We start from the raw sequence: 23284 nt of genomic DNA on the forward strand, positions 1-23284 counted from the left end.
GATGCCTTCGATGTAACGCCAATCAGCCTCGAAACGGATCCGTAGGAACTACGTAGGACGGCATACGACCCTCCTGCTGTGGTGACGTGCCAGATACTTATACGCTACTACCCACATACTTTTTCGGGAAGTTTTCTGGCCGCTTTCAACTCATCGTCGTCTGACTGGCACTCGCAATTCGAAACCTGAGGGATCCTGTGCCCAACGAACCAGGTGGTCTTATGTCGCCTGCTCAGATGTCTTACAATTTCACACGGCATGGGCGCGTCTGGCTTTAGGCGGTCGTCAGCCTTACTGCAGGGGCATATTACGTCTATAGCTTCTGCAACTTTCATCGGAACTAGTTTGCAAGCGTTTTGCCACACGAAAGACTTTGATAATTAAGGTGTAGAGGATACACTCCAAGACTCTAGGGGCACTTCATAGCTGACTTCCTTCGTACCCCAGCGCGTATTACTCACAACGACTGTGGTTCTACGAATTGGGCACCTTCTTTTTGCTTGATGTGTCCCCGTGGTCCGGCATAGTCGAGGCATCGCTGAAGAAAGCCTGAGAAGCCTCGTGCCAAGCGCTACACGATGGTCAACACATTCCTAACACACAATGGTGTCCTGGGTCATAAGGCCCATGATGAACAGTTCCATGCGGCTCAGCAAATGTTCTCTTGGGTTCAACAAAAATTCCGCAGTTGTGTGTTACTTGAGACTCCCGGATTACTGTTGCCTACGCTGCACCCGAGAAGGCTGAGATGGCGATGCCGAATTGGGTGACAGTGAGACAGAGATATTGTTAAAAATAAACGTTCGGTCCCTGGCATACAGCTGCGATTCTCTTCTATCGGATCAAGGGACTTTTTGGCCCCCGCAGCCTGATTTTGACGATATTCCTCCGGGCGCTAATTGGTTGTGATCCTGCGTAGTGCGACGCACACAACATGCAAGTAAGCACGTAGCCTTCCTGATGACATTAGTGTCTCCAAGGGGAGCTGGAACTTGGAAGGAACGTAGCAGCTGCGCGACTATGGCGCAGTTTTCGCTGATGGTTCTCTTTGATATTTAGTGTCGTCATTCAGACAACCTGATATCTCAAAACTTCGACTTCAACTTCTGGCTCGTCATTCAGAAGCAACAGAGTCAGCGATGTCGACGAAGTGATGACCGAGGCCCTTCTTCACGATATCTGACCAAATTGCGCATTATTGATTGGTCTTTGAGAGAAGCCAAGCTTGTTACTCTAAAACTTGAGGAATCACTTCAACATGGCGACTTCTCCTACGTTGCGGATGGACTGGGTTTATTACCTTCCTGGCAATCAAAATTGGGCCGACTCCGTGTTCAACATCTACCAAAAAGCGAAGGACTCGGATGACCGCAATATCACTGTCTCTCTGCCATACCAATGGAATCAGTTATCAATTGACTTCAATGTACAGAAAGAATGTTACGACACAAAATCTCTGTTCGGTTACTCTACTACGAGATATGGACCTTCCACTGCAAACTTATACGGGTGCGCCGCTATCGCGACCTCGGCATTCCTTATGCAGAGTGAGAAAATCATAATCGACAAGACTGTCAACGAAACGCTTTCAACAGTGAACTTGGACTCCTTAAAGGATTTCAATGCCACGCGGGTCTTCGAGCAGATTTTTGGCTGTATCGAACAATCCTGCAGCAAAAAAAACCCTTTGGGAGAGTGCGATGCCGGCGTCGCGAGGCTCACGCGAAGCCAAGTCAAAGCTGATGAACTGGATAAGATCTTGGACCCCCTCCAAAACTTGTGCTCCGTCCTATCAAAAGGACCGGAAGCCGACATTGCTGGTCCCGGTGTAAGTCAAACCATTGATGCGAGATGTTGACCCTGTCGCTGATAAAAAACGGTAGATTGCAGTCTCCTACTACATACAAGTTGCATTGAGCATCTGGTTCTTCATCTTCTGCGGTCTGCTCCCTCACCAGCCCGACTCTTCCACCTTTTTCGGCACGTTACTTGTTTTCAGGTGGTTCTTCAGGCTTTTTCGCAAGCGCCCAGAGACCGAGATGGATCGCTTGCGCTCGACCTTGGCGCACCTACGCTCGACTCGGTTCTCCGTGGCCTTGTGCTCAACCATGATCGAGTTCCAAGAAACGCAGGCCTTTTTCGTCATGGCTATTGAAACAGCGACGTTGACCATGGTCATCATGAACAGCCAGTCTCTCGCCATCCGAGTCGACGTCGGTGTCGCCAAGGTATTCGCGAGTGCCAATACGCTGCTGGTGCTCATCACGCAGGCCATCATGCAACGCAGAGGCATGTACTGGTGGTACACATTCATACTCACAGTCATCGTCTACGTCTTGTGCGCTATTATACAAATGATCAGCCTTCCGACGCCATCGTTTCTCTCAGATCCGGACCCAAAATTCGCGGACTGCGGCGGAAGGCACAGCATTCTGCAAACGTGTGTGCAGGCTGAATACGGCGGCGATTACTACATCTATGGCGGGTATCTCCGATCTAGTGACCAGAGCATCCAGTTTTTCATCTATACATCAATCATGGTCTTTCTGACAGCGGATCATCTGGGCCATGTCCCTCGTCTCGGCAAAATGATGTCCTCGGCAACCCAAGCTCTGAGAGGGCGTAAAATTCAGATCCCCGCTTGGGTTCTCAAAACATTTTCCGTCTTGGGAAAGATTTTGTGGTTTTTACTAGTGGCTCTCATGGCTTACACTCTTTTATTCAACATTGTTCAAGTACATAGCTTCGTTCGAGAAACTTTGCGCAGCAAAGAGCAGTGGACTTTTGGCCAGGTTGTGGCGGTTCTGGTTTGGGCACCAGTACTGTCAAAGTACATCTACTACAATATTTGTAAGTTCGACTCTAGCATCATCCGAGGTGGAGGTCTTGAATATTAACGCAATGGCTGACTTTTTAATCCTTCTAGTCGGCATCGAACTCGGCGTTGGCAAGCGAATAGACGACCAATACAAGGTCGTACTCAACGAAGAGAAGACACCATCAACGCCCCCTGGAGCACAAGGACGTTTTGATTCTTCTAGGAGCTTGGTAGATGAAAGTAGTTACATCAGCCTGAGCACCATGGGGGACGGTCATGAAGATCAGAGACCCCCAAGGATAGAGACAAGGTCATTTTCAGGAGGGGTTAAGCGCAAACCGTTGCCGTCGAGGGCCGACACTGAGTTGCCCAGATGAGGTGCGGGAGGCTGGAAGTACAGCAGACGGCTAGATCGGAGTGGATTCCATTTCATAGAACTTAATGAAGCTTGAACGTGAATTTAACTTTTCAAAGTTTTCAAAGTGGTTGCTTTTGACATCCTCGACAACGTCCCTGCTTGGCCTCAGGTACTATTCAGAAAACTTATTCCCAGGCTTCGAGATTTTTCCACGATGCTATATATTCGATGGAACTACCCAAGTATACGGCTCTGCAACGGTTCTGCGGTTGGTGATGGCGTGGCTGAACCTTGTTGGCCTACCCAGGGTGTATTTCAACATGATCCTCGTGGCATCCGCAACGGTTGTCCGCAACCTTGTGTCGGTTGTTCCTGAAAATTCTAACCATAAACTTCGACATCAACACCGTGATGGCTTTTTCTTTTGCGGGCCTGCTCGTGACTCTGTGGTTCCCTCAAAGCTTTCTCCGAAACATCTCTTCCAGAAAGCTATATAAAGGAAGCCGGTCCCCTCCCAGGACCATAATCCTCCCAATCTTCCATCTCTCTCCCACACACAACCATCAATCATCAACTTAAATACCCAACTCCAAACAGACAAACAAACAACCAAGTTCTTCAAGATGCCTTCCCAGACTTCTACTCTTTACTTCCTCACCCTGGCCCTCGCCGCCACAACCTCAGCCATCGCTATTCCAGCTAAGGCCTCTCCCCTCACTACTGTCATGACTCCCACAACAACCATCAGCTCAGTCGTGACAAGCTACTCTCCCATACCAACCAAAATCACGGGCTGGAAATGGGTGGCCGACTTGTCTGACTACATCAAGTTGACAATCAAGGAGAAGGAAGACGGTTACGACATCAAAGAAGACGAGAACGCCTCTGTTACAGTACCCACCATCACCGAGACTTTCAGCACGGTGACTCCTTCAGCTCTCAGCAGTGCCGCCATCGTCGCCCCCACACTCACTCTCACTCACGAGACCTCAGCCAAGGCCGTCCCAACAGAGGATGCCATGGCCTGGAACTGGGCCCTCCCCGCTCTCCAGCTCATTGAAGCCCGCGAGCTCGGAGACTCCACCACCTTTGCCAACCGCCGCACAGGTTCTGGAACCGACAAGGCGGACAAGTCCTACGTCATAGAGGACAAGAAGAAGGAGGAAGAACGCAAACTCCGCCTCGATGAGGCCGCAAAGGAGATCATCGGACAAATGAATCCCCCTTCCCTGCCCCTGCAGACCGACAGCCCCGACAAAGTCGAACCTTCCAAGAAAAAGGCCGATTTCACCATCCTCACCGAGACCCGTCTCTTCAAGACCATGGCAACCCCGGCTATCAAGGCTCGGGCTTCCACCACCACCGTGACCATGGAGTCTAAGCCTACGCCCACCAAGAAGGCCAAAGCCGACTTCACGATTCAGACGGATACGAGGCTGTACTCAACCGTCACAACTCCGACGGCAACGGCTCAGGGGCCTAAAGCCACAATCACGATGGAGGGTTAAGCCTATTCGGTAGATCGTGAGAGGGAAGGGAGCATCATTAAGACCACAAGTGGTCGGTCGTCCCCGAGAGGTATTCTTCTCGGTATACTAGGGTAGAAATACAAAGGGATTACTGAACGTATTATCTGTGATTGTTTTGCCTTAATGCTATCTGTTTACTCTATCAATGACGCTGCTACAACCCCTACCCTCAGGCAACGTCCCGTCGATTACGACGCCGACGAGTCTGCGACTGGAGGGCCCGATGTAACTGACGTAACCAATTGGAAATGGGCAGCCAGCGTTTGTAGAGTAGAGTATCAAGGGTAAGGAAGATGATTTAAATACCAAAGAGGAGAAGGAGAACACTTCCATTCCCTTTGGTAGTTCCAACCATCACAAATACATTCAACTCTATGCCTGCTCCAGCCCATAGCAACCGACTTCATTCGCCACTGTTTGATGTCTTATATGGGCTTTAGGTGAGCCTTGAATGCCAAAGTAGACGGACTTTCCTATCCACACGCAAACGAGCCTTCTTCGGAACGACCCTCGCGGATGTACATGGAAGATTCTCTTAGACCTGCAGAGCAGTATCCTCCCTGTTCGCATGACTCCCCTTCCTCCACCCATCCGTCGGGTCCTTCTTGCTACTAACCCCCTTCTCGGCCCCAACTTTGCCCCATCCACCACCGCCAGGCGTATTGATAACAATCCTCTCCCCAGGCTTCATCGGCGCGCTATTCTTCGCTCCCAGGTTAAACCTCCGCTCCTCATACTCCACCACCTGTTCCTTCTCCTCTCCAGCAGCACCCTTCAACCTCTTCAGTGACTTCTCCCAGCTCCCCTTCTCAACCTTCCTCACCCAAACATTCAATCCAGCCTCAGCATCCTCCCCGCCAGCAAGCCCATACGGCCTATACACTCTCCTCTCGCTCAGAATCGACACCTGCACGGGGATCCGGAACTCGATATCCCTCACGACACCATCACCACCCCTATGCTGCCCATTACCACCAGACCCCTTCCGCAACGAAAACTCTCGCAAAATCACGGGATACCGCCTCTCGAACACCTCCGAGTCAGTGATGCGGGTATTCGTCATGTGCGTATGCACACCACTCGTACCCTCCCAGCTCGGCCCCGCACCGCTACCGCCCGCAATCGTCTCGTAGTATCCGAACCCCTTCACCTCCTTCTGCCCCGTCACATTCCCTCCGAACCCGAACGTGAGGTTATTGCAGTCGCCCTGGCTTGCTGCGCACGCCTGGAAGGCCTTGAAGATGACGTCCGTCACGCGCTGGCTCGTCAGGACGTTGCCGCCCACGACGGCTGCCCCGTCCGACGGTGACAGCAGCGATTTGGGCGGGATCTTGACGTTAATCGGCTTCAGGCATCCCTGGTTCAGGGGTATGTCTTCTGAAATAAGACAGCGGAGGCAGTAAATGATTGCACTGTAAGTCACGGCTTCGGGGGCGTTGACGTTGCCGTAGACTTCGGGCCCGGTACCCTCGAAGTCAAATACCGCCTCGCCCTTATTAGCATCGATCGTGACCTTGAGACGAATCGGGCTGCCGTCGTCCATGAAGTCCACCGCTTGCAAGTCTTTGCCCTCGAATCGCTTACTAACCTCCTTCAGCAGAGTACGGACGCACAACTCGGCGTTATTCTGAATGTGCACCATGTAAAACTGCACAGTCTCCTCGCCGTACTCCGCAATGAGACCTTCAATCAGCGCGATACCCTTTTGGTTCGCCGAGACCTGGGCTCTCAGATCGTTGATATTGTCAGCCAAGCAACGTGTTCCGCTGCACCCGGGGTACTGCGCGGGCTCGTTGTACAACAACTCCGTCACTCTCTTTTCATCGAAACGTCCTTCGCTAACAAGCTTCTCGCTCTTAATCGCAGCGCCCTCCTGGAACAGCTCCTTTGAGTGGGGAGGCATACTACCAGCCGTGATACCTCCGATATCAGCATGATGCGCTCTCGAGGCGGCATAGAAGAGGATCTTGTCGCCCTTGTCGTTGAAAGCCGGCATCACGAGGGTGATGTCTGGCAAGTGGGTGCCTCCGTAGGAAGGGTGGTTGGAAATGATAACGTCGCCCTTCTTCAAATCACCCTTCCAGATTTCGGCCTGTCGCTTGACGCAGGTTGACATTGAGCCCAAGTGAACGGGGAGATGGGGCGCATTGGCTACAAGGCCGCCCGTCGCGTCAAAGATGGCGCAGGAGAAGTCGAGTCTCTCTTTGACGTTGGTGCTGACGCTGGTTTTTTGGAGTGCTCTGCCCATTTGTTCTGCGATGGCCATGAATCGATGACCAAAAATGCTCAGCATGATCGGGTCGACTTCTCGTTCGCCTTGGTTCTTGGGTAATCTACACCCAGAGGTAAGCTTCACGTTTTGAAATTGGATGACTCTTACATACCCGTCTTCTTTGGACCCTTCCTTCTGGATATCGATCACGACATGAGTATCAAGAACCAGTGCAGTGGCCTTTGGCGTAACCACGATAGTCTGCGTACCATCCGCCAGCATGGCAGGTCCTTTGATAGTCTCGCCGGTACTCAAGTCCTCAAGCTTGTATACTGGGGTATCAAGCCGGCCCTCTTCAAAATACACCTGCTGTCGGTTATGCGCCTTACTCTGCTCCACATCCTGTCTCTTCAACTCCTTGAGCTGCTGATCCACCGTCTTCTCCGCATGCCTGAAGCTCTTTCCGATACCGCGAACGCGCACATCATCGACAATGATATCTCGATCGTCGAGGGTGAAGCCAAACTCATAGCGATGCTGCTGAATAAAAGCCGTGCCAAAGTCCCAGTCCTTGGTATCCTTCTGCTCGTCCTGATCGGGTCTGATAATCATCAACGCGGACTCGGTACCGCGATACCTCATGTTGAGGTACTCTTCAAACACAATCTCCTTTTCATCGAAACCCTGGTCGCGCAAGGCCTTGCGCGACTTGTCCTTGAGCTTCTCCATCTTGCTCTTCAGCTCATCGACTGCTTTGCCGGGGTACTCCCAGACCTTGGATTCAGGTTCCTGGCGCTCGTCGACGACGTCTGCGAGTGCCATGCCGTAGGCTGATAATACAGAAGAGTACCTGTGGATGAGAATCTGCTGAATACCCAGAGCCTCGGCAATGGCAACAGCATGCTGTCCACCGGCACCACCAAATGTTGCCAATCGGTGCTTGGAGGAATCATGTCCTTTGGCTTCAGTGATGGACCTGATGGGTCTCGTCATCGTCTCGTTGGCGACAGTCAAGAAGCCGTACGCCACCTCGTCAACGCTCATACTCTTCCCAGTCTCCTTATTAACCTGGTCCGCAAGTTCCTGCAGGACCTTTCTACTAGCCTCAGGATCAAGCCCTTGGTCCTCATTCTCGCCAAAGATCTTGGGGAAGAACTCGGGAAGCAAACGACCAAGGTAGAGATTAGCATCAGTCACAGTCGCCGGGCCCCCCTTCCGATAACACGCCGGACCCGGGTGCGCGCCAGCAGACTCGGGCCCCACGACAAACAGCCCATTCTTCCAGAAAAGCATAGACCCGCCGCCCGCCGCGACCGTGTTGATGTCCAGCTGCGGCGACTGGATAGTCACACCGGCCGTAGTCGTCTCAAATACGTGCTCATATCGCCCCTCGCCGAACCGAGAGACGTCGGTGCTCGTGCCGCCCATGTCGAATCCGATCACGGGGACCTTTGTCTCTTCATCATAGGACGTGATGGCGTACCCCACAACACCGCCAGCCGGCCCGGATAGAATGGCCTTGAGGCCGGTGAAGTTTTCCACGTCGACTAGACCGCCGTCGCTCTGCATGAACTCGCATCGGGCGCCCTTAGCACCTTCCTCTTGCTGAACGCTCCTCGTCCCTAAACCGCCCTCAAACCCAGCTTGAAAGCCCGAGATGTACTTTTTGATGGCTGGTGTCAGATACGCGTCCGCGCAAACGGATGTCGCTCGCGAGACCAGTTTGATCATGGGCATGAGTTCATGACTGAGAGAAATGTGCTTGAAGCCAATCTCCTTTGCAATCTTGCCGACCAAGGCTTCGTGGTCGGGAAAGGTGTAGCCGTGCATCAAACACACCGCAATACTCCGTATCCCCGAGTCGTAGACCTCTTGCAACTGATCCTTGATACCCTGTACCTCAGGACGCCGCAATATCCTCACAGCCTCCCCCGACGTCCCCTGAACAAGCTCCTCTTTCGCTGCCTCCGGCGTTCCAGCCTTGGCAGACACCCCAGTCAAACGCCTCGTCGGGTCCTCTGCGTAATCCTCCAGCGTAACACGCTCATCAACCTCAACGACCTTCTCATACAACACATCTGGCTTCCGAATCGCCAGGTCAAAGATCTTGGGCCTGCTCTGGTTACCGATGGCGAGGCAGTCCTTGAACCCCTTTGTCACGACCATGGCGATCTTCTCGCCCTTGCGCTCCAGTAAAGCATTGGTGGCTACGGTGGTGCCCATGCGGATGGAATCGATCCTCTTTGTGTCGAGGGCTTCGCCGCGGGGGATGTCCCGGTCGAGGAAGTGTGACATGATGCGCCGGATGCCCTCGAGTGGCGCGTCCTCGTAGTTGGCTGGGTCTTCGGAGAGGAGCTTGATGATTGTCTCTTTGCCGTTGAGTTCGCCGACGCAGTCAGTGAAGGTACCGCCGCGGTCGATGGCGATGCGGATGCCGCGGTCTCGCGAGTCTGAAGCCATTATGACGGTAGACCTCGATAGTGTAAGAATGAGGGGAGGTATGTGCCTGAGAGTTGCGTCGCCCAGGATATCTGGTTCACTTTTCAATTGAAAATATCAGAAAGCTTCACAGCAAGGCCAAAGTAGAATTCAAGGGTATAGACGAAGGCTAAAGATCATGAATTGAACTCGATGATCCGATGACAAATCGTGTAGGCATCGACGTCAACGGGATCATACAACGGAGGGCGCTGCCGATAAGATAAGGAGCTTGGAGCTCCGCACCCCACTACTAGCGTGATCTACCTACCCCGCCCTCCGCACCCGTGGAGTCGTGGACGGACGGGTGCCGAGTGGAGGCGTTCTTGCGCTTCGAGCCGTTGAGGCAATAGAGTGGACTCAATCAATCATACTAAAGTGGAAGTGAGTGTAAGTAAGTATATAATAGCAATGGAAAGGGGAACCAAAAAGAGTTCACCCCCGGTGAGGCTACATCTCTTGGTGCTCATGCTGGGAAATCGAACTCGAACTCGTAGCCTGTCGTCGAGTAGGCTGTTGGCGTAATTTTATTAATTGTTGGCCATAAACCACTCCACCACCCAGCCAGTTTGACCTGACCCCCGACCTAGAGGGCGCCTGCTGGCTGGTGATCGGAATGGACCTGAAGGGGTATATGAAGGCTTCTTGTGTATTCGGGTGGTGGAATATGTCATGGGATGAAGGCTTGGGAAGGTGCCTGAGGTATGGTCTGCACCACTCGCTACCTTTGTCGTCACGAGGTCGATATAGAGGTAAATGATGGTGCTGAATTGTTTTCCCAGGAACTTACTTCTCATCCTTGCCTCAACTCTTTGAGGGTGCGATTGAGAAAGAGACACCAGGGCTGTAGTTTCACGCAAGTAATCGTCACCGATCAAAGAACGCAACATCTTCATGGTTTGTATATGTCAGTCAATTATTAAGTATGTATGTATAGTAATCTTGTTCTCGTCCCCAGCGATGCCAAGTTGCCTGGCATCGGTCGTTTCCATGTCTTTCTTTCAAGTCATATAGTCTTACAAACAGCGACTGCTTTGCGCTGTGCTGCGCTCTCTCGTCTTCTTATCCGATTATTGGTACAAAAAGGGTGTATCGCGCCGGCGCCAAAGGGATGAAAAGGTGGGAACTAGTGGGTGACGACCCTCACAGCCTGGAGCATCATGCCAAACATGAATCCCCGCGCCACCTCTTGAATCTGAAGACTGTCAAAGATGCGGCCCAGTGCGTCAGTCGTCGCCGCCTGTCCCATAACGCCAGTCAAAGCAGCCGGAACACCTCGTTTGATGAGAAGGTTGCGTGCCTTGACGCGTAACTTCTCCTTCTCTTCCTCCGTCATCTCGGCAGGCCAGGTGGCCCGCTCTTCATCAGTCGGCATCGTGTTCTCTCTCAGCTTGCGTAAGTGGTACGCGAGTCCTTCGTCCTTGGTGTTGGCATCGATGACGGATTCCTGCATCATCTTCTGGATTGCGATCAAGGACGGGTTGCCAGGTCGCAAAAGGAACGACTTTGCTGCGGCTAGCAGAGTTCGTCGAATGTTCCAAGCGGACGAGAGCGTGTACATCTCATTAATAATTGCGAAGACCAGCTCAACAGCCACATTTGTTTCTTGCTCCTGAAGAGGAGAGTGTTGCCGTGCAGGCTTCGCTTCCTTCTTCTTCGGTTGCGTCTGTGGAAGACCCGGCGAAAGAGCCCCCATAGAATTGCGCGGAGAGATGACTTCATCCATTTTAGCCTGCATGTCCCCTTGAGTAGGTGACTGGTAGTCTTCTGGCATCTCATCCGGCGGCGGAGGCAGGTATTGAAGGTTCATGACATCGAGACTCGTTAACGAGGGAGAACGCAGGGCGGGCGACTGCAAGGGCGCCAGGCTCGAAGCTCTACTATGTTCGCGGCTGCCAGTAGCACTTGGAGTGTTCCTCTCCCAACGATCGGAGCGAGGCTTGAGGCTGTCTGTCTCGGTATCGCCTCGGGGGTCAAAGCTAGGTCGTCGTTCCATAGGGGCGATTTTGCCTGGCTGAGTTGAGACAATCGAGGATCTCTGGCTGTCGAGACTGTCCCGGCCCTTCCGAGGGCCCACTCCAGTCGTCGGCGAAGTCAGTGCCGCGTTGAGACTGGTAGTGCTGTCCATCCTTGGCGGTGTTCCCGTAGACCAGCGATGATTTGATGTTTGAATCTCCGACAACGAGGATGCGGTGTTCTTTCTTGGGCCGAGACCGATGTTGTTGAACATGCCAGTCACCCCGCCAAATACCGCCTTGCCGCCCTCCATGGCACCCTTGGGGCCCATGGTCAAGACATCCAACATGTTCTTGCCAACCGTGTCCCACGGCAGACCCGACTTGGAATTGCTGTGACCGTGACCCGAGTCTTTCTCGAGGAAGCGTTTCATGCCCTCGCTCTCTGCGAGTGACTTATACCAACAGGCGTCCTTGACGTAGCGCTCCAACTCACCACGAAGCGACTCCCGCGTGTGCGACTTCCAATTAGGAAGCGCAGCATGCTGTTCTGTGAAAGCTGTCACGCCCGAAATATTTGCAATACGTCTCAAGATCTCGTGCAAAGTCTCAAAGTCGGAGTACTGCCTAACAATCATCCAGCCGGGGTAATGAGACGAAGAAGGCTCGATCTGAACCATGTAGTCCCAATTGGGCTTGCTTCGGATACGGTTTTTGTCGTCACCATCCTCATACAGAGTGATGGTAGCATTGTGCAGCGTCAAAGGAAGCTTGCGGGAGCTTTCGTCAGGCACCTCAGGCTCCTCCTTCGCCGGTGGCACGATCTGATCAAAGTTCAAGAATTGGGACGCGCTCCCGGAAGAGACGTGTTTGGATGAAGGCTGCTTCGGTGACGACTTCTGGCTGGAGGAGTCCGTGACAGGCGAGTGCATGCTTTCCCGCTTAGAAACGTCAGACTCATTCGAACCACTCGAACCATTCGTTGAAGGCTTCTCCGCGGAAGACAAGGATCTCGGTGACAGCTCGCCAGGGGAAGACATAATTTTGCCCTCGGTAGTCTGGACTGTCGGTTTAGACGCCGAATCAACGCTCTGTCGCGTCTTGACTCTCTTAGATTCTTCTTCGGCGATCAGGGCGTTCATTCGCTTCATTTCCTCCATGGCCTCCTCCATCTCTTCGTTAGCCTTGCTGAGCTGCTTCTTGTGCGAGACCAAGGATCCTTTGCGGCGCTCGCGTTCCATATCTAACGAGTTGCGGTTTCCCTTGGTCAGTGCGATATTGCCGACGTTTCCGTCAATGTCGATGAATGCATTCGCATTGCTGGAAGCGCTGGCAGTGGCTGCCTCGGGACCCGTTTGCATGCCAACGTCGATGGCCTGACTAAAGTCAGGTTCTCCGGCTTCCAAGAGGTAGACGATCCAGGCATTGATCCACTCCGGCGTCGAGCATGACTGTAAGCTCATCTCAAGAATCACACCTGCTAGGATTTCCCGGAGGAACACGCGAGCAGGATCGCAATTATATGCCGACCGCTCAAGGAACCCAAGGAGGTCGTCTGCGACATTGTGGAATTTCGCAGCCTGTTGGGGCCGACTCAGGAGATTGGCCAGATTCGAGTTTGGGTTTTCTTCGAGATATTTAGAGATGACCTCCGGGGCTGTCGAGTTCGGGTCGTTGTTTTGGTCGGTGAAGGCAGAGGATAACTCGGAGAGGAAGACGATGAACATGGACGATGCATTGGTCATGAAGTCGAGGAAGGAATCGGCGGGTCGTTTGCGATAGAGGTGGTTCGACACAGAGAGAAGAAACGAATTGAGGAGTCTCCGGCAGGAAAGAGGGAATGAGCTGTCCGTCGGAAGGATCGGGTTATACCACCACTTGACATAGTCGCGGATGACGGCGTCGACAAGGCCAGTCAAGGCCTCGCGCGTCTCCGGCTGGAAGTCGTCGAATCCATGAATAAGTCGATCTTCCTCTTCCTCGTCGTTCTTGGGTGGCTCTGCAATCTTGACCAAGGCCAGGCGCTGGAGGACGTCGATTCCTTTCTCGCCCCGGACCGCCCGGGACACCTCTGGATGGCGCGCTTCATACGAAATGAAGGCGACAACACCACCAAAAGCGCCGATCAGGACGAGTCCAACCTTGCCGAGAATGAAGTAAGTCGAAGCTGCCAGGCCGACTGCGATAGCGCCTAGAGTCTCGGGTGTCGCCGTCGACAAAAACTTGAGTACTTTTGTGACCAAGTCATCTTCTTCCTCCACCTTTCCACCAGGCGTTGGCGCTTCCGAACTGGCCGTGGCTGTTGTCAAGGGAGCAGAGGAAATCGTAGTCTTGTCTTCGATCGTATGAGGAATTGTGGATGGTGTCGTTGCAGTTGTTGCCGTTGTTGTTTCGGTGGCCGGGAGCTTCTCGTCGGCGACGGGAGATGCGCCGGCGGGTGGATGCACTTCGGCCGGCGTCGAGTCCATGTTTGCTTAGTTCGTCGGTCTATTGAATTCGGGGGCCGCACCCTCTCTCACACATCCCTAATGCTGGAGGTGAAAAGGCCAAGCGTGCATTAATCGAGCAGAGTAAGAAGCAAATTCAAGAAGGCTTCGTCTGGCCGTAAGCGTAAAGCAAGAGCAGCAAGTGATGGTCGTCGTCAGCTGCAGGCGCAAGCTCTAAAAAAAAAAGTTGGTAGAGGACAGTTGGCCGACCTTTCCGTGAGGTGGTTCTCTCGTCAGCCACACGCAGCTATGGACGGTAGGTACGGAGTAGTGTTTCGAAAAAGTCTAGCAGAAAAAAAAGAGAGGCGTGCGTCAACTTGAAGTGAACCAGAACCAGAATCAGATGTCGTTTTAGGGGGGGCCTAAGCGCTGATGGGACTGGGGGAGGACGGGAAGCGAATTCTTGTTGACGTCCACGGTGGAGTTTCTGGCAGATTGGCCCGCCTTGAATGGGAACGCAGATGTGCTCAAAATGCTCGCCAAAGCTCCAGACTCCTAATTTTAGTGACGGAACCCCTGCAATGGTCCAGTCGCCTAGGTAAAAATCCCCGTGTTTCTGGGCAGTGTTTGTCCACTCTGGTTGCTCTGATTCCACTTGTTTATCAAAACCGTCTGTTGGATCGTCAATAATTGCAGCATGCTTGAGTCTGTAGGCATGGGATCATCAGCATTGAATAGGGGAAAGGGATAGGTAGTGCGGCGCGAGGTATGGACAGATGGACAGAATATGGGGTTGAAACACATCTCAAGCAGCCGTGGAAGGACCATTCTGGTTCAGCTGGTTCAGGAGGCGGCAGATGCGCGCTCGAGGTGAGACAAGATAGCGATGTCCCTTGCATCGAGTGACGCGACAGGGTCTCAATGTTGGAGATTAACGTCTTTTTGGTGCTCTGCGCCGCAAAATTATCCCCCAACTCCCTCCCGTCCTTGGCGTGCAACGTCTCCCCGGACGATATCTACCTTATCTAAGCACGCTACGGAGTACCTAAGCACCTAAGGTAAAGGAACCTCATCTCGAGAACGATGGCTCATCACGTGCCCTCGCGTCACATGTGCAGGACTGGCCGATTACGTCATCTGCTGAAAGTCGCGACAGACCACTTTACTCGACCGACCGCAACGCGACTGCCAGGTCATTGACAACTCATTGTGCATGCGAATGACAACACATTCGTGATTGCATCTCGACTCTTTCAATTTTTTCAGCCTTGATACCCGCGCCAATCTTTCCGTGCTGACGTTAAGCCACAATCTTACCTACCATAACAACCATTGGTACAGCAATTTAGCGACAATCCAGTCAACCATGCCATTCACCAAGGGTACTAAGCGCGCCGCCCCGCGCGACTCGCGCAGCGATTCCGAAGACGAGGTCATCACCAAGTCCAACAAGAAGACGAAAACAGCTAAGACCGGCGGAAGCAAAGATGGAGTTGACAAGGACGGCAACTCTTTCTGGGATGTGAGTTGTCTTTCTTCTTTCCACCTTGGATGCCCATTTCCATCTAGTTTATCAAAACTTGACCCCCTCATAGGTCTTCTATTAACATGTCTGGCTTCCTCTTCACAGCTCTCCAATAAGCGCCGCATAGGCCTTTCCCAATTCAAAAACACCACTTTTGTCAACATCCGCGAGTTTTACGAAAAGGACGGCGACATGCTACCGGGCAAGAAGGGCATCTCCCTCACCGTACCCCAGTACGAGGCCCTCGTCAAGGCCATGCCCGCCATCAGCGAGAAGCTGCGCGCCATGGGCCACGACGTCGAGGACGTTGAGGAGGACGGTGGCGCCTCCACTGCGATCGAGGCCCCGAAGCCCGCGGCCAAGGAGATGTCACGAGCCAAGAAGTCCAACATCGAGGCCACCAGTGACGAGGAGTCGGATTAGGATTCGGATTCGAGTGACGATGACGATGACAACGAGTCTAAGTCTAGTGCGGATTCGGGAAGTGACAATTTCGATTCGGGTTCGGAATCCGACTGAGGGAAAGGGGGGCAGGCGTTATTGAGATGAAAAGTTGCACGCGGCCTGCGTGTTTGTTTTGTTGCTTTGTCCTGATCATGATAAGACGGGATTTGATGTTTGACAAAGGAGCGCGGGCGGGAAACTAAGGTCATGTTCTTCGCGGGTTGCAATTGGTGGCTAGCTTAATCTGATCAAGGTTCGGACTCCGGGCCTCGTGTGTTGTGACCTCAAGTATCTCGGCATCGAGTTCGTCTTGGGGACATGCCTACATGCTTCATCAATTTTTTTTTTTTGCATGTTCGTCTGGCCAAGAACTTCCATTAACCCATCTCGAACCGAGCAAAAGGCTGGGCTGATTCTGATACTGGCCGGACGCCTTGCACGAAGATATTAAACAACAGGATACACGAACAGGACTCGTTCAAAGATTTTCTAGCGCGTCCAACGCTAACGAGGGTCGAGGACTCGGGCAAATAAGTCTTGCATGGAATTCTGCGAGCATATAATATGGATTCCGAGCCAAACACAAGCCTCCATCGTTCATAGCCAGTGAAGTAAGAACGATACCAACTTTGTGCGTCTACTAGAGATGATCCTCTGGTCATCCCTGGCTGCCTAAGAGCTTGCGTCAACACAGTGTTGTGATCCAGCGAACGTCAGTCAGCTTGTGTGTCGCCGACTGCCGAGGAAAGTATGGAAAGCCATGTAGGCGGCGGATATTCAGTCCAAGAACATTGACAGGAACTTGCCTTTACACTTTTCGCAGACTCGAGAGTTGAGGTGTCCAGTTGAGAATGTATCCTGAATATAGTGAATGTGTTCTGAAGAGACGCCAGAGCGATGTCTGGTACCTACGCACTGGGGCCACGGCTAGAACCCAGCCTTACTATCGATCCGGCCTATATCCTGAGTTTTCTCATAGGTTGCATGTTGTAGAGACTTACCTCTTGTCTTCAATCCAAATCGAAATGCGAGATAGCCCTTTCTAATGCTTCATGAGTGAGAACCCAGCAGGCTCTCGTCCGAGATTTGGAACCGGAGGATTACACAGCACGGTACCCTATTGGGAGAGAGGAGGAGACATCCGAGATAGATATCGCACTCTGAAAGTGAAATCAACAGTCTTGTAGGACTCTACTCGAAGGTGGAAGTGACAGAGCCTATTGAGTGTTGGCAAGACATCAGCAGCGTCGTTGACAACGTCTGCTGTATTTACGTACTCGACGAGGTTACAGAAACAGAGTCCTCAGATGTGAAGTTCTTGTTGCAGAGATGCAGAAAGGCTTCGGCTGTGATGTACGAAAGATCCAGTATACTGGCGAAACTTGTTGAGCCAACGATGTCTTTGGCACAAGGACCAGATGGCATACGAGGCAATTACCAATTAAAATGCGATGTCGGTCCTACATATCATATGTACCTGATGTTCTACACGTCTCGTTCTCTCATTGTAATACTTTGGCAGAATACAACCCCCCCTCGCAGCATACGGTATTTATGACACCTTTGAAGTTGAAGATTTCCTGGGATCCTACAAAGCACATTGGTTGATAGGCATAACTGGCTGGCCGGATTCCAGGAAGATGTGTGTTTACCAAGTACCTTTCCCAGGCCGCTGACATGCCTCTTTAATTTCATGGTTGAGATCTTTCTGCTAGTCCGCTGGCCGACCTACAACGCCACTGTATGATTTGCCTTCTAAGATAGGCTTGGAAGGCCGCAGAGATACCGAAGCCGTCACGCCGGAAACTGCAATGGACTGCCAGACGCTGTTGAAGGTCGCAACGGCCCCGAATGGAACCACGACCACCGGATACGCCCCGGCCGGCTATGGTCCATCAACGGGACGGATGTTGCGACTAACTAAACACGAACCCCGGCCGGTATCCGTACTCCGTAGACCATGCCGCGTAAAACGGATCTAGACAAAAGGTCTGTGTTTTACAGATAAGGCAGAAGAAACCAATCAACCCATGCATATCCTACAGACCCCCAGCTTCGCTTTTGCGCCAGCGCAAATTAAACAAGACCCATACAGCTATCATCATCGCGTAATTACAAGCGGGAGGCACTTTCATCTTCAGTGCATGTTTCCGGCCGAGGTTTACGGAAACAAACTTCAAGCCTCTATTGGTGGCCTCAACGATCGTTGGCAAGCACATGCTTTCTTCTCTTTCCACCATCAAACACATTGAGAGTTTCCCTCTAATTTCCAAATTTCCCAATTTCACGTCCCCTCATGTCAAATGTTTGATGATCCCGTCGATAATCATCAGCATTAAATTCACTAATACCATTTAATGGGGGGGAGGGCCCATTTTAGTGTATGGTTTGGGGTCCGAAAAAAAAGAAGTTAGGTAGTCGCCGGTGTCTGCCCCGGCGCCCGTTGTAACCCCCCGCAATCCTCCCTTCATTTCGTTGAAACGCTTCTTTTCTTTCCGTGTGAAAAACGGTTGTCACAAACGGCCGTTAGTCCCCTTGTCTAGGAAACCACCTACCTAGGGAAGACGATCTCTCCTTGTTTCAATGTCTCTTCACCGAGATGTGGCTCACCCGCGCTCACCTTACTTTACGCCACAGATCCAGAAAACATCATGAGCTCTGGGAACTCAGAACTTGGAACTTCAACGTCCACGATATGGGGAGTGCCGTGATAGACTTGCACCGTCGCCTTAGATGCCTCCTCTCTCTATCATGTCATCGAACCTAATATTCGCAACCGGAGCAGTGCATCCGCGGCTTAGCCCACGCATTACGGCCGCGAATAAGCCCGGATGCCCGATCCGCTGACCGGGTGGCTGTGCCGTTCGGACGGCCCCTCTGGCGGACCGTGGATGACGACGACGTCCACGTCGCCCCCCGATGTGCCATTGGCGGTCTTGGTCTTGGCTTCCTCCATGAGCCGTATTTAGAATCGCCCGACTGTCTGCCTGCAATGAGGACGGTGTAAGTGGACTCCCGTACACGCTGAGTGATGCGCCGTTTACAAGCGTGGAGGTGTAAGTGCAACTGCTACTGCATTCCTCCCCCTCACCGTCGAATAGTTCGTATCGAGGGTTGTGTACGTTTTCCTTCGCAGTATCTAACGAGTGATCTTTTCCTCGGGTTTTGGCGTTTTCCTTCGCATAATGGATATAACGAGAGCCATCCACTTGTGTCCTAGTGGGTGGCATGGTCCTCTTCCTCGTGCCGTGGTATCTCTCCCCCGCAGGCCGTCGCCGATGTTGCCGGAATTATACCAAATTCGTCTACACGGTTCTCATACCTCAGGAGCACTTGGGACCAATGCAGGTACGAATACTCATCAGATAGAGAAAGACGATAGACGGGCAATGTCCGGCCTCTACTTGTAATTCCCTAAGCCACGAGCTTTTTGAAGTCACCGACGCCATGTTGAGCATAAGAGGGACAGCGATGTGATGGACGCTGCAACCCTTTGCCATCGCCGAGTGCTGTTCTCCAAACATCCCTTCTCGCGGAACTGGTTCTTTGGTCTTTTTAAGCCGAATGAAGTTCTGCTGCTGTTTTGTCAAGTGAAGTCATTTCTGCCCTGGTTTGTTCGTTCCACGAAAAAATACCGTGATGGAAGCAGGGTAGTTTATGCTAACCTCCCAGCCGGACATCTACGTATTTATTCGCCTTCGATGCAAAGACTGATGCTACAGATTACCTGGTGCTGCATATATTATGGAGCTTATCGGCTGGAGTTCACAGATTGGCTAGCCTGCGTCTTTTGTCATCGTAATGCGGATCAAGACTCATGTTGGCAAGTGTTGGGTTGTTCTCCATCGTGGTTTTGGATGGGCACACCCGTTTACACGATGAATCTCCTACCACTAGTCGTTGACTTGACTCCTTCGAATTAGGCAGCCATTTAAGAAAATTATTACGAACGCAAACGCAGGTTTGTAATGTGATTGCCCAATCCATATCAGCCCATAGACTCAGCCATCTTCAAACACGCGCCTTCACAGACCAAAGGACGAATCAACTTGGCTTCACTTCTCACTGAGCGGGAACCAACAACTTGGCATCGTCGCAACCGTCGCGATACGTTGCAATCTTTCTAGTGTAGGCCACTGCATTTACCTCGGGCTGGCCCGCCAAAGTCTAAAAGGGAGCTGAGGGACTAGGGAGACCGCGGCACCGAAGACGACAGCAAAAAAAAAAAAAAAGTTTAAAGTAAAGGACTTTTGAAGGGGGGAACTTGACGGACGCCCGCAAGTCCGCAGATACTGACAGAGAAAAAGGGCTCGGTCTAGAATAGCAACTGTGAGTTGCGGCAGAGAGGGTGTGGTATAGAGTTCGGATTGATTTGAGTTTGGGGGACAACATCGGATTATCGTCATTGACGGGAAGTCAGGTATGTTCCAGTATCCATTTGGGGGGGAAGAAGAGAGAGAGCTTGGCCACTTGGAGACGGCGGTATCATGTGACGATCAAACAGCAATGCAAGGCCCGCATGCCTCGGTCAGCGAAGCGAGCTGAAGAGCGTAAAGTAAGGTCAGGCAAGGGCTTTCCCTTTGCATCGCTCAGAAACGGGCATGTGGGATGGGATCGGATAGATTTCTCTTTTTCCTGTCCCTGAGATGTTCAAGCGAGTGCGCGTCATTCGCAAAAAAAAAAATAGGCGGATGGACCTAGAGGAAGCCCATTGGATTACCTAGGCGCGAGAGAGGCGAATGAACAGCAAGCAGAAACATGAACTCGTTGTGGCCGCAGCAGGTTTTCTGGCAACGGACGAGGCGATTCAGCCCCAATGGCGGGGAACAAGGCCACCCGGGTCGGTGTGTGGCGTCAGCGGGGAAAGAGCCGGGTCCGGGATGGTGGCTTTTTCTCGGTGAGGGAAGAATCCGCGCATAAGGGTCCTCGAGGGCTGAACAGAGGCGAGGCGAGGCCAGGTCTTGGGCGTTGGGATGGTGAAGTTCCGCGGATTGGGTATGAGACAATGGGTGCCAGTGGGTGAGATGGTTTGAATGGTGAATGCTTGAATGCGAGAAGGAGAGCGAGGCTGAGCATCTTGAAGTGGAGACGCAACGAGAAGGCATGCAGGCACATTGGCGCACAGCAGGTTGGAGGCCATGATCCGTGGAGGCGTCGTCACCTTGGGGCAATTGTGGCGTCGATACGTCTTTTCCTTCCTCGAATGCCTCTGCCTCTGTTTTTATTAATTTTATTTTTGGAGACACACGCAAAGGTTAAGCCCCCGCAACTTGCAAAGATGCGCATGTCTGCAGGCACGTACCTACCAGGTAGTACGGAGTAAGGTACTTGCCCATGGTCCATGCTTGAAGTATGAGGAAGGAGGTCCACAGCGTTTGACCCCTGGTCATCAAAGGGAAAGCGCCGGTTACCCTGTCAATGAGCTTCGGAAGATGACCCCCCTCTTTGCTTAGAATTAAACAACGGATCCCAGCAGCACATGCAACCACGGGAACGCGACACATCGAATGGGCGACGAACGGCTGTTGCGGCACTTGCTGATTGCTTGGAATCTCTGGCGATCCGTCGCGGGTACCTTGCGCGGCGCAGCGAACAGGAACTCGTTCGGGAGATGGGGGGAGGAGAGAAGAAAGAAGGAAAGAGGGCTCCAACTTGCAAGTCGAGGGTGGGAGAGCATGTTCTTACTGAGCCTATGAATTCGGATTCGATCCGAATACTGACCATGCAGGCATAGGTACCTTGTGAGAGAAAATACGGAAGCTTGTTGAAAGTGCTACTAAAGTGTGGCAGATGAACGGACAGAAAGGCCGGGCGGGAAATCGGACATGTGGACAGACATTTTTGACGGCTTGCCGTGCAGACAGACAGCACCTCAGTATGCGTAAATTATTAGGGACAGACTTTCACGTCACCTTCATGTAAAAAAAAGTTGCAGTCGACTCTGGCGTGGCCATCCCATCCACACACATCTCGAGCTGGAGCACAATGCCGGCCTGCTTGCTTTTTGGTTCAGGGACCCAATCATGGCCCGTACTCAGTCACATCCCTCGCACCCCAAACCTGGAAAGCTAGGTTCCCCCATCGCTATGGTGTTACTGTTGGTTTACCCCCTCTGCCCGCTAAGCTCGTCACACGCACCACCACCTCTCACATCTTTTGGGTTGCTGGCATCCGCAGGCTTTCAGAGCCGAAGGGGGACCCTGACATGTCCACCCGTGAGGCACCCGTGAGGCCCGCGGCGACGTCACCCGCCCCCCAATTGCTCCGATGAAGGCCACAAATCACTATCCGTACATTGAGAAGTCTTCTCGAAGCTCTTGACCAGAGATACAAGACGCTGGCGCCGTTGAACAAGCACATCCTGCCGAGGTACCTATGTACCTATAGGAAGGCAAAGCAATCTGGCACTAAGCCGATATCAAGAGTACAGAAGCGAAAAAGGCGCCGCGCCATACTTGAAACGCGACAACTCAACCTCCATTTTGGATGGCGCAAACTAAGAGGTACCGCCGTAAGATACCTTAGCTGCGGATCCTTCCTAAGTTCCTCCAACTTGGAGCCCACACTGCCTTACCGATACCGCGTAATTATGTATGAGATCTCATGGGGCAGAAAAAGGCTGACTGCACTTGCCTGCACTTGGTGAACAGCTCCACGCCTGCCTTGCTACTTCTGGATGGCTGCTTCTGTTGCTGCTGCGCAACGGTGTTAAACGAGTACCTTCCCTCTCAAAGCCTCCACAGCTTGTTTGCGACTGGCAACTGCGCACCTGCCTGCGGTCGCTCCTTCAACCATCGCTACCCCTGTCCATAAGGAAGGCACATAGGAAGGTACTCCTCCCACGCTCTTTCTCAAGTGCCCATCCCACCAACACAACCACCACACAAATCCCCCCGGGTCCCACCCATCCTGGTCATCTTGCGTCCTGCCCTGCCTCCCGCAGACAATCTGCTACGGCTCAATCAGCTTGAAACCGTGCCTACCTAGGTTTCTTGAGAGACGTCCTCCTTGACCTCTCCCACCTTTCAACGTTTCGACCGAACACATCCCTTCTTCTCCTCCTCCCTCACAAATCACAAGTTCACTCCTCCCGCAGGACCACAGGACCCCCCCTTGGATCTCTCCCGTCCAACCCCGAAACCCGCCAGGCGCATTGAGTTGAGCACCGACCCGCGCGGCCATACCGCATTCCTCACCATAGCCCTCACCATAGCCCTCACCATAGCCCTCACTGCCCTCCTCAAGCTGTGCAACCCAACCGGCAACCTCCTTGAACCACCTACCCTACCCTGTCTGGGATTGGAAGGCGAGAAAGCACGACCAAAACCTTGCGCACCTCACCCACCACAACTGCACCTGAGTACCTCACGGGGAACCAGAAGCAAGAGAAGAAAAGAATAGGGGCTCAGCTTACCTGAAAGTTGGACTGGCGACAGAGACCGATCCGACGACTGCGAAAAGGTGCGACTGTCTTTGCTGCGCGACTGCAACTCTGCGACTCGAATCTCTGAGAAGCGCCGAACGGTCCCAACTTTCCCA

At 52.6% G+C, this 23284-nt stretch overlaps 6 protein-coding genes across 6 annotated transcripts; 3 read left to right on the plus strand and 3 right to left on the minus strand.

Moving 5' to 3' along the window:
* Positions 1–1258: 1258 nt before the first annotated feature.
* On the plus strand, positions 1259–3195 carry BDP81DRAFT_445097 (uncharacterized protein; the record flags this gene model as incomplete). Its single annotated transcript, XM_060591909.1, has 3 exons — positions 1259–1828; positions 1884–2850; positions 2927–3195. The coding sequence occupies 3 exons, from the start codon at positions 1259–1261 to the stop codon at positions 3193–3195; spliced, it is 1806 nt and encodes a 601-aa protein (XP_060450244.1).
* Positions 3196–3799: 604 nt separating this feature from the next.
* BDP81DRAFT_467818 (uncharacterized protein) lies at positions 3800–4793 on the plus strand (the record flags this gene model as incomplete). The annotated part of the gene is made up of 1 exon (XM_060594470.1): positions 3800–4793. One exon carries the CDS (start codon positions 3800–3802, stop codon positions 4682–4684), a length of 885 nt encoding a protein of 294 aa, XP_060450245.1. The 3' UTR covers positions 4685–4793.
* Positions 4794–5240: 447 nt separating this feature from the next.
* BDP81DRAFT_309014 (hydantoinase B/oxoprolinase) lies at positions 5241–9377 on the minus strand (the record flags this gene model as incomplete). Its single annotated transcript, XM_060583512.1, has 2 exons — positions 5241–7038; positions 7090–9377. 2 exons carry the CDS (start codon positions 9375–9377, stop codon positions 5241–5243), a joined length of 4086 nt encoding a protein of 1361 aa, XP_060450246.1.
* A 913-nt stretch (positions 9378–10290) lies between these two features.
* Positions 10291–14087, minus strand: BDP81DRAFT_415188 (PXA domain-containing protein). Its single transcript, XM_060589433.1, has one exon. It carries the CDS (start codon positions 13816–13818, stop codon positions 10522–10524), a length of 3297 nt encoding a protein of 1098 aa, XP_060450247.1. The 5' UTR covers positions 13819–14087; the 3' UTR covers positions 10291–10521.
* Positions 14088–15142: 1055 nt separating this feature from the next.
* On the plus strand, positions 15143–15724 carry BDP81DRAFT_457179 (transcriptional Coactivator p15; the record flags this gene model as incomplete). Its single annotated transcript, XM_060593257.1, has 2 exons — positions 15143–15298; positions 15407–15724. The coding sequence occupies 2 exons, from the start codon at positions 15143–15145 to the stop codon at positions 15722–15724; spliced, it is 474 nt and encodes a 157-aa protein (XP_060450248.1).
* Positions 15725–20357: 4633 nt separating this feature from the next.
* BDP81DRAFT_79455 (uncharacterized protein) lies at positions 20358–20901 on the minus strand. Its single transcript, XM_060596286.1, has one exon. The coding sequence runs from the start codon at positions 20848–20850 to the stop codon at positions 20443–20445; it is 408 nt and encodes a 135-aa protein (XP_060450249.1). The 5' UTR covers positions 20851–20901; the 3' UTR covers positions 20358–20442.
* Positions 20902–23284: the final 2383 nt, after the last annotated feature.

Source organism: Colletotrichum phormii (genome assembly GCF_030913505.1).
Source record: "Colletotrichum phormii strain CBS 102054 chromosome Unknown BDP81scaffold_2, whole genome shotgun sequence".
NCBI classification, from domain to species: Eukaryota; Fungi; Ascomycota; class Sordariomycetes; order Glomerellales; family Glomerellaceae; genus Colletotrichum; species Colletotrichum phormii.

Bases quoted from the DNA above. Each gene is read 5' to 3' on its own strand.
- BDP81DRAFT_415188 (XM_060589433.1), bottom strand. From the start codon at position 13,818: ATGGACTCGACGCCGGCCGAAGTGCATCCACCCGCCGGCGCATCTCCC.
- BDP81DRAFT_79455 (XM_060596286.1), bottom strand. From the start codon at position 20,850: ATGCCTTCTCGTTGCGTCTCCACTTCAAGATGCTCAGCCTCGCTCTCC.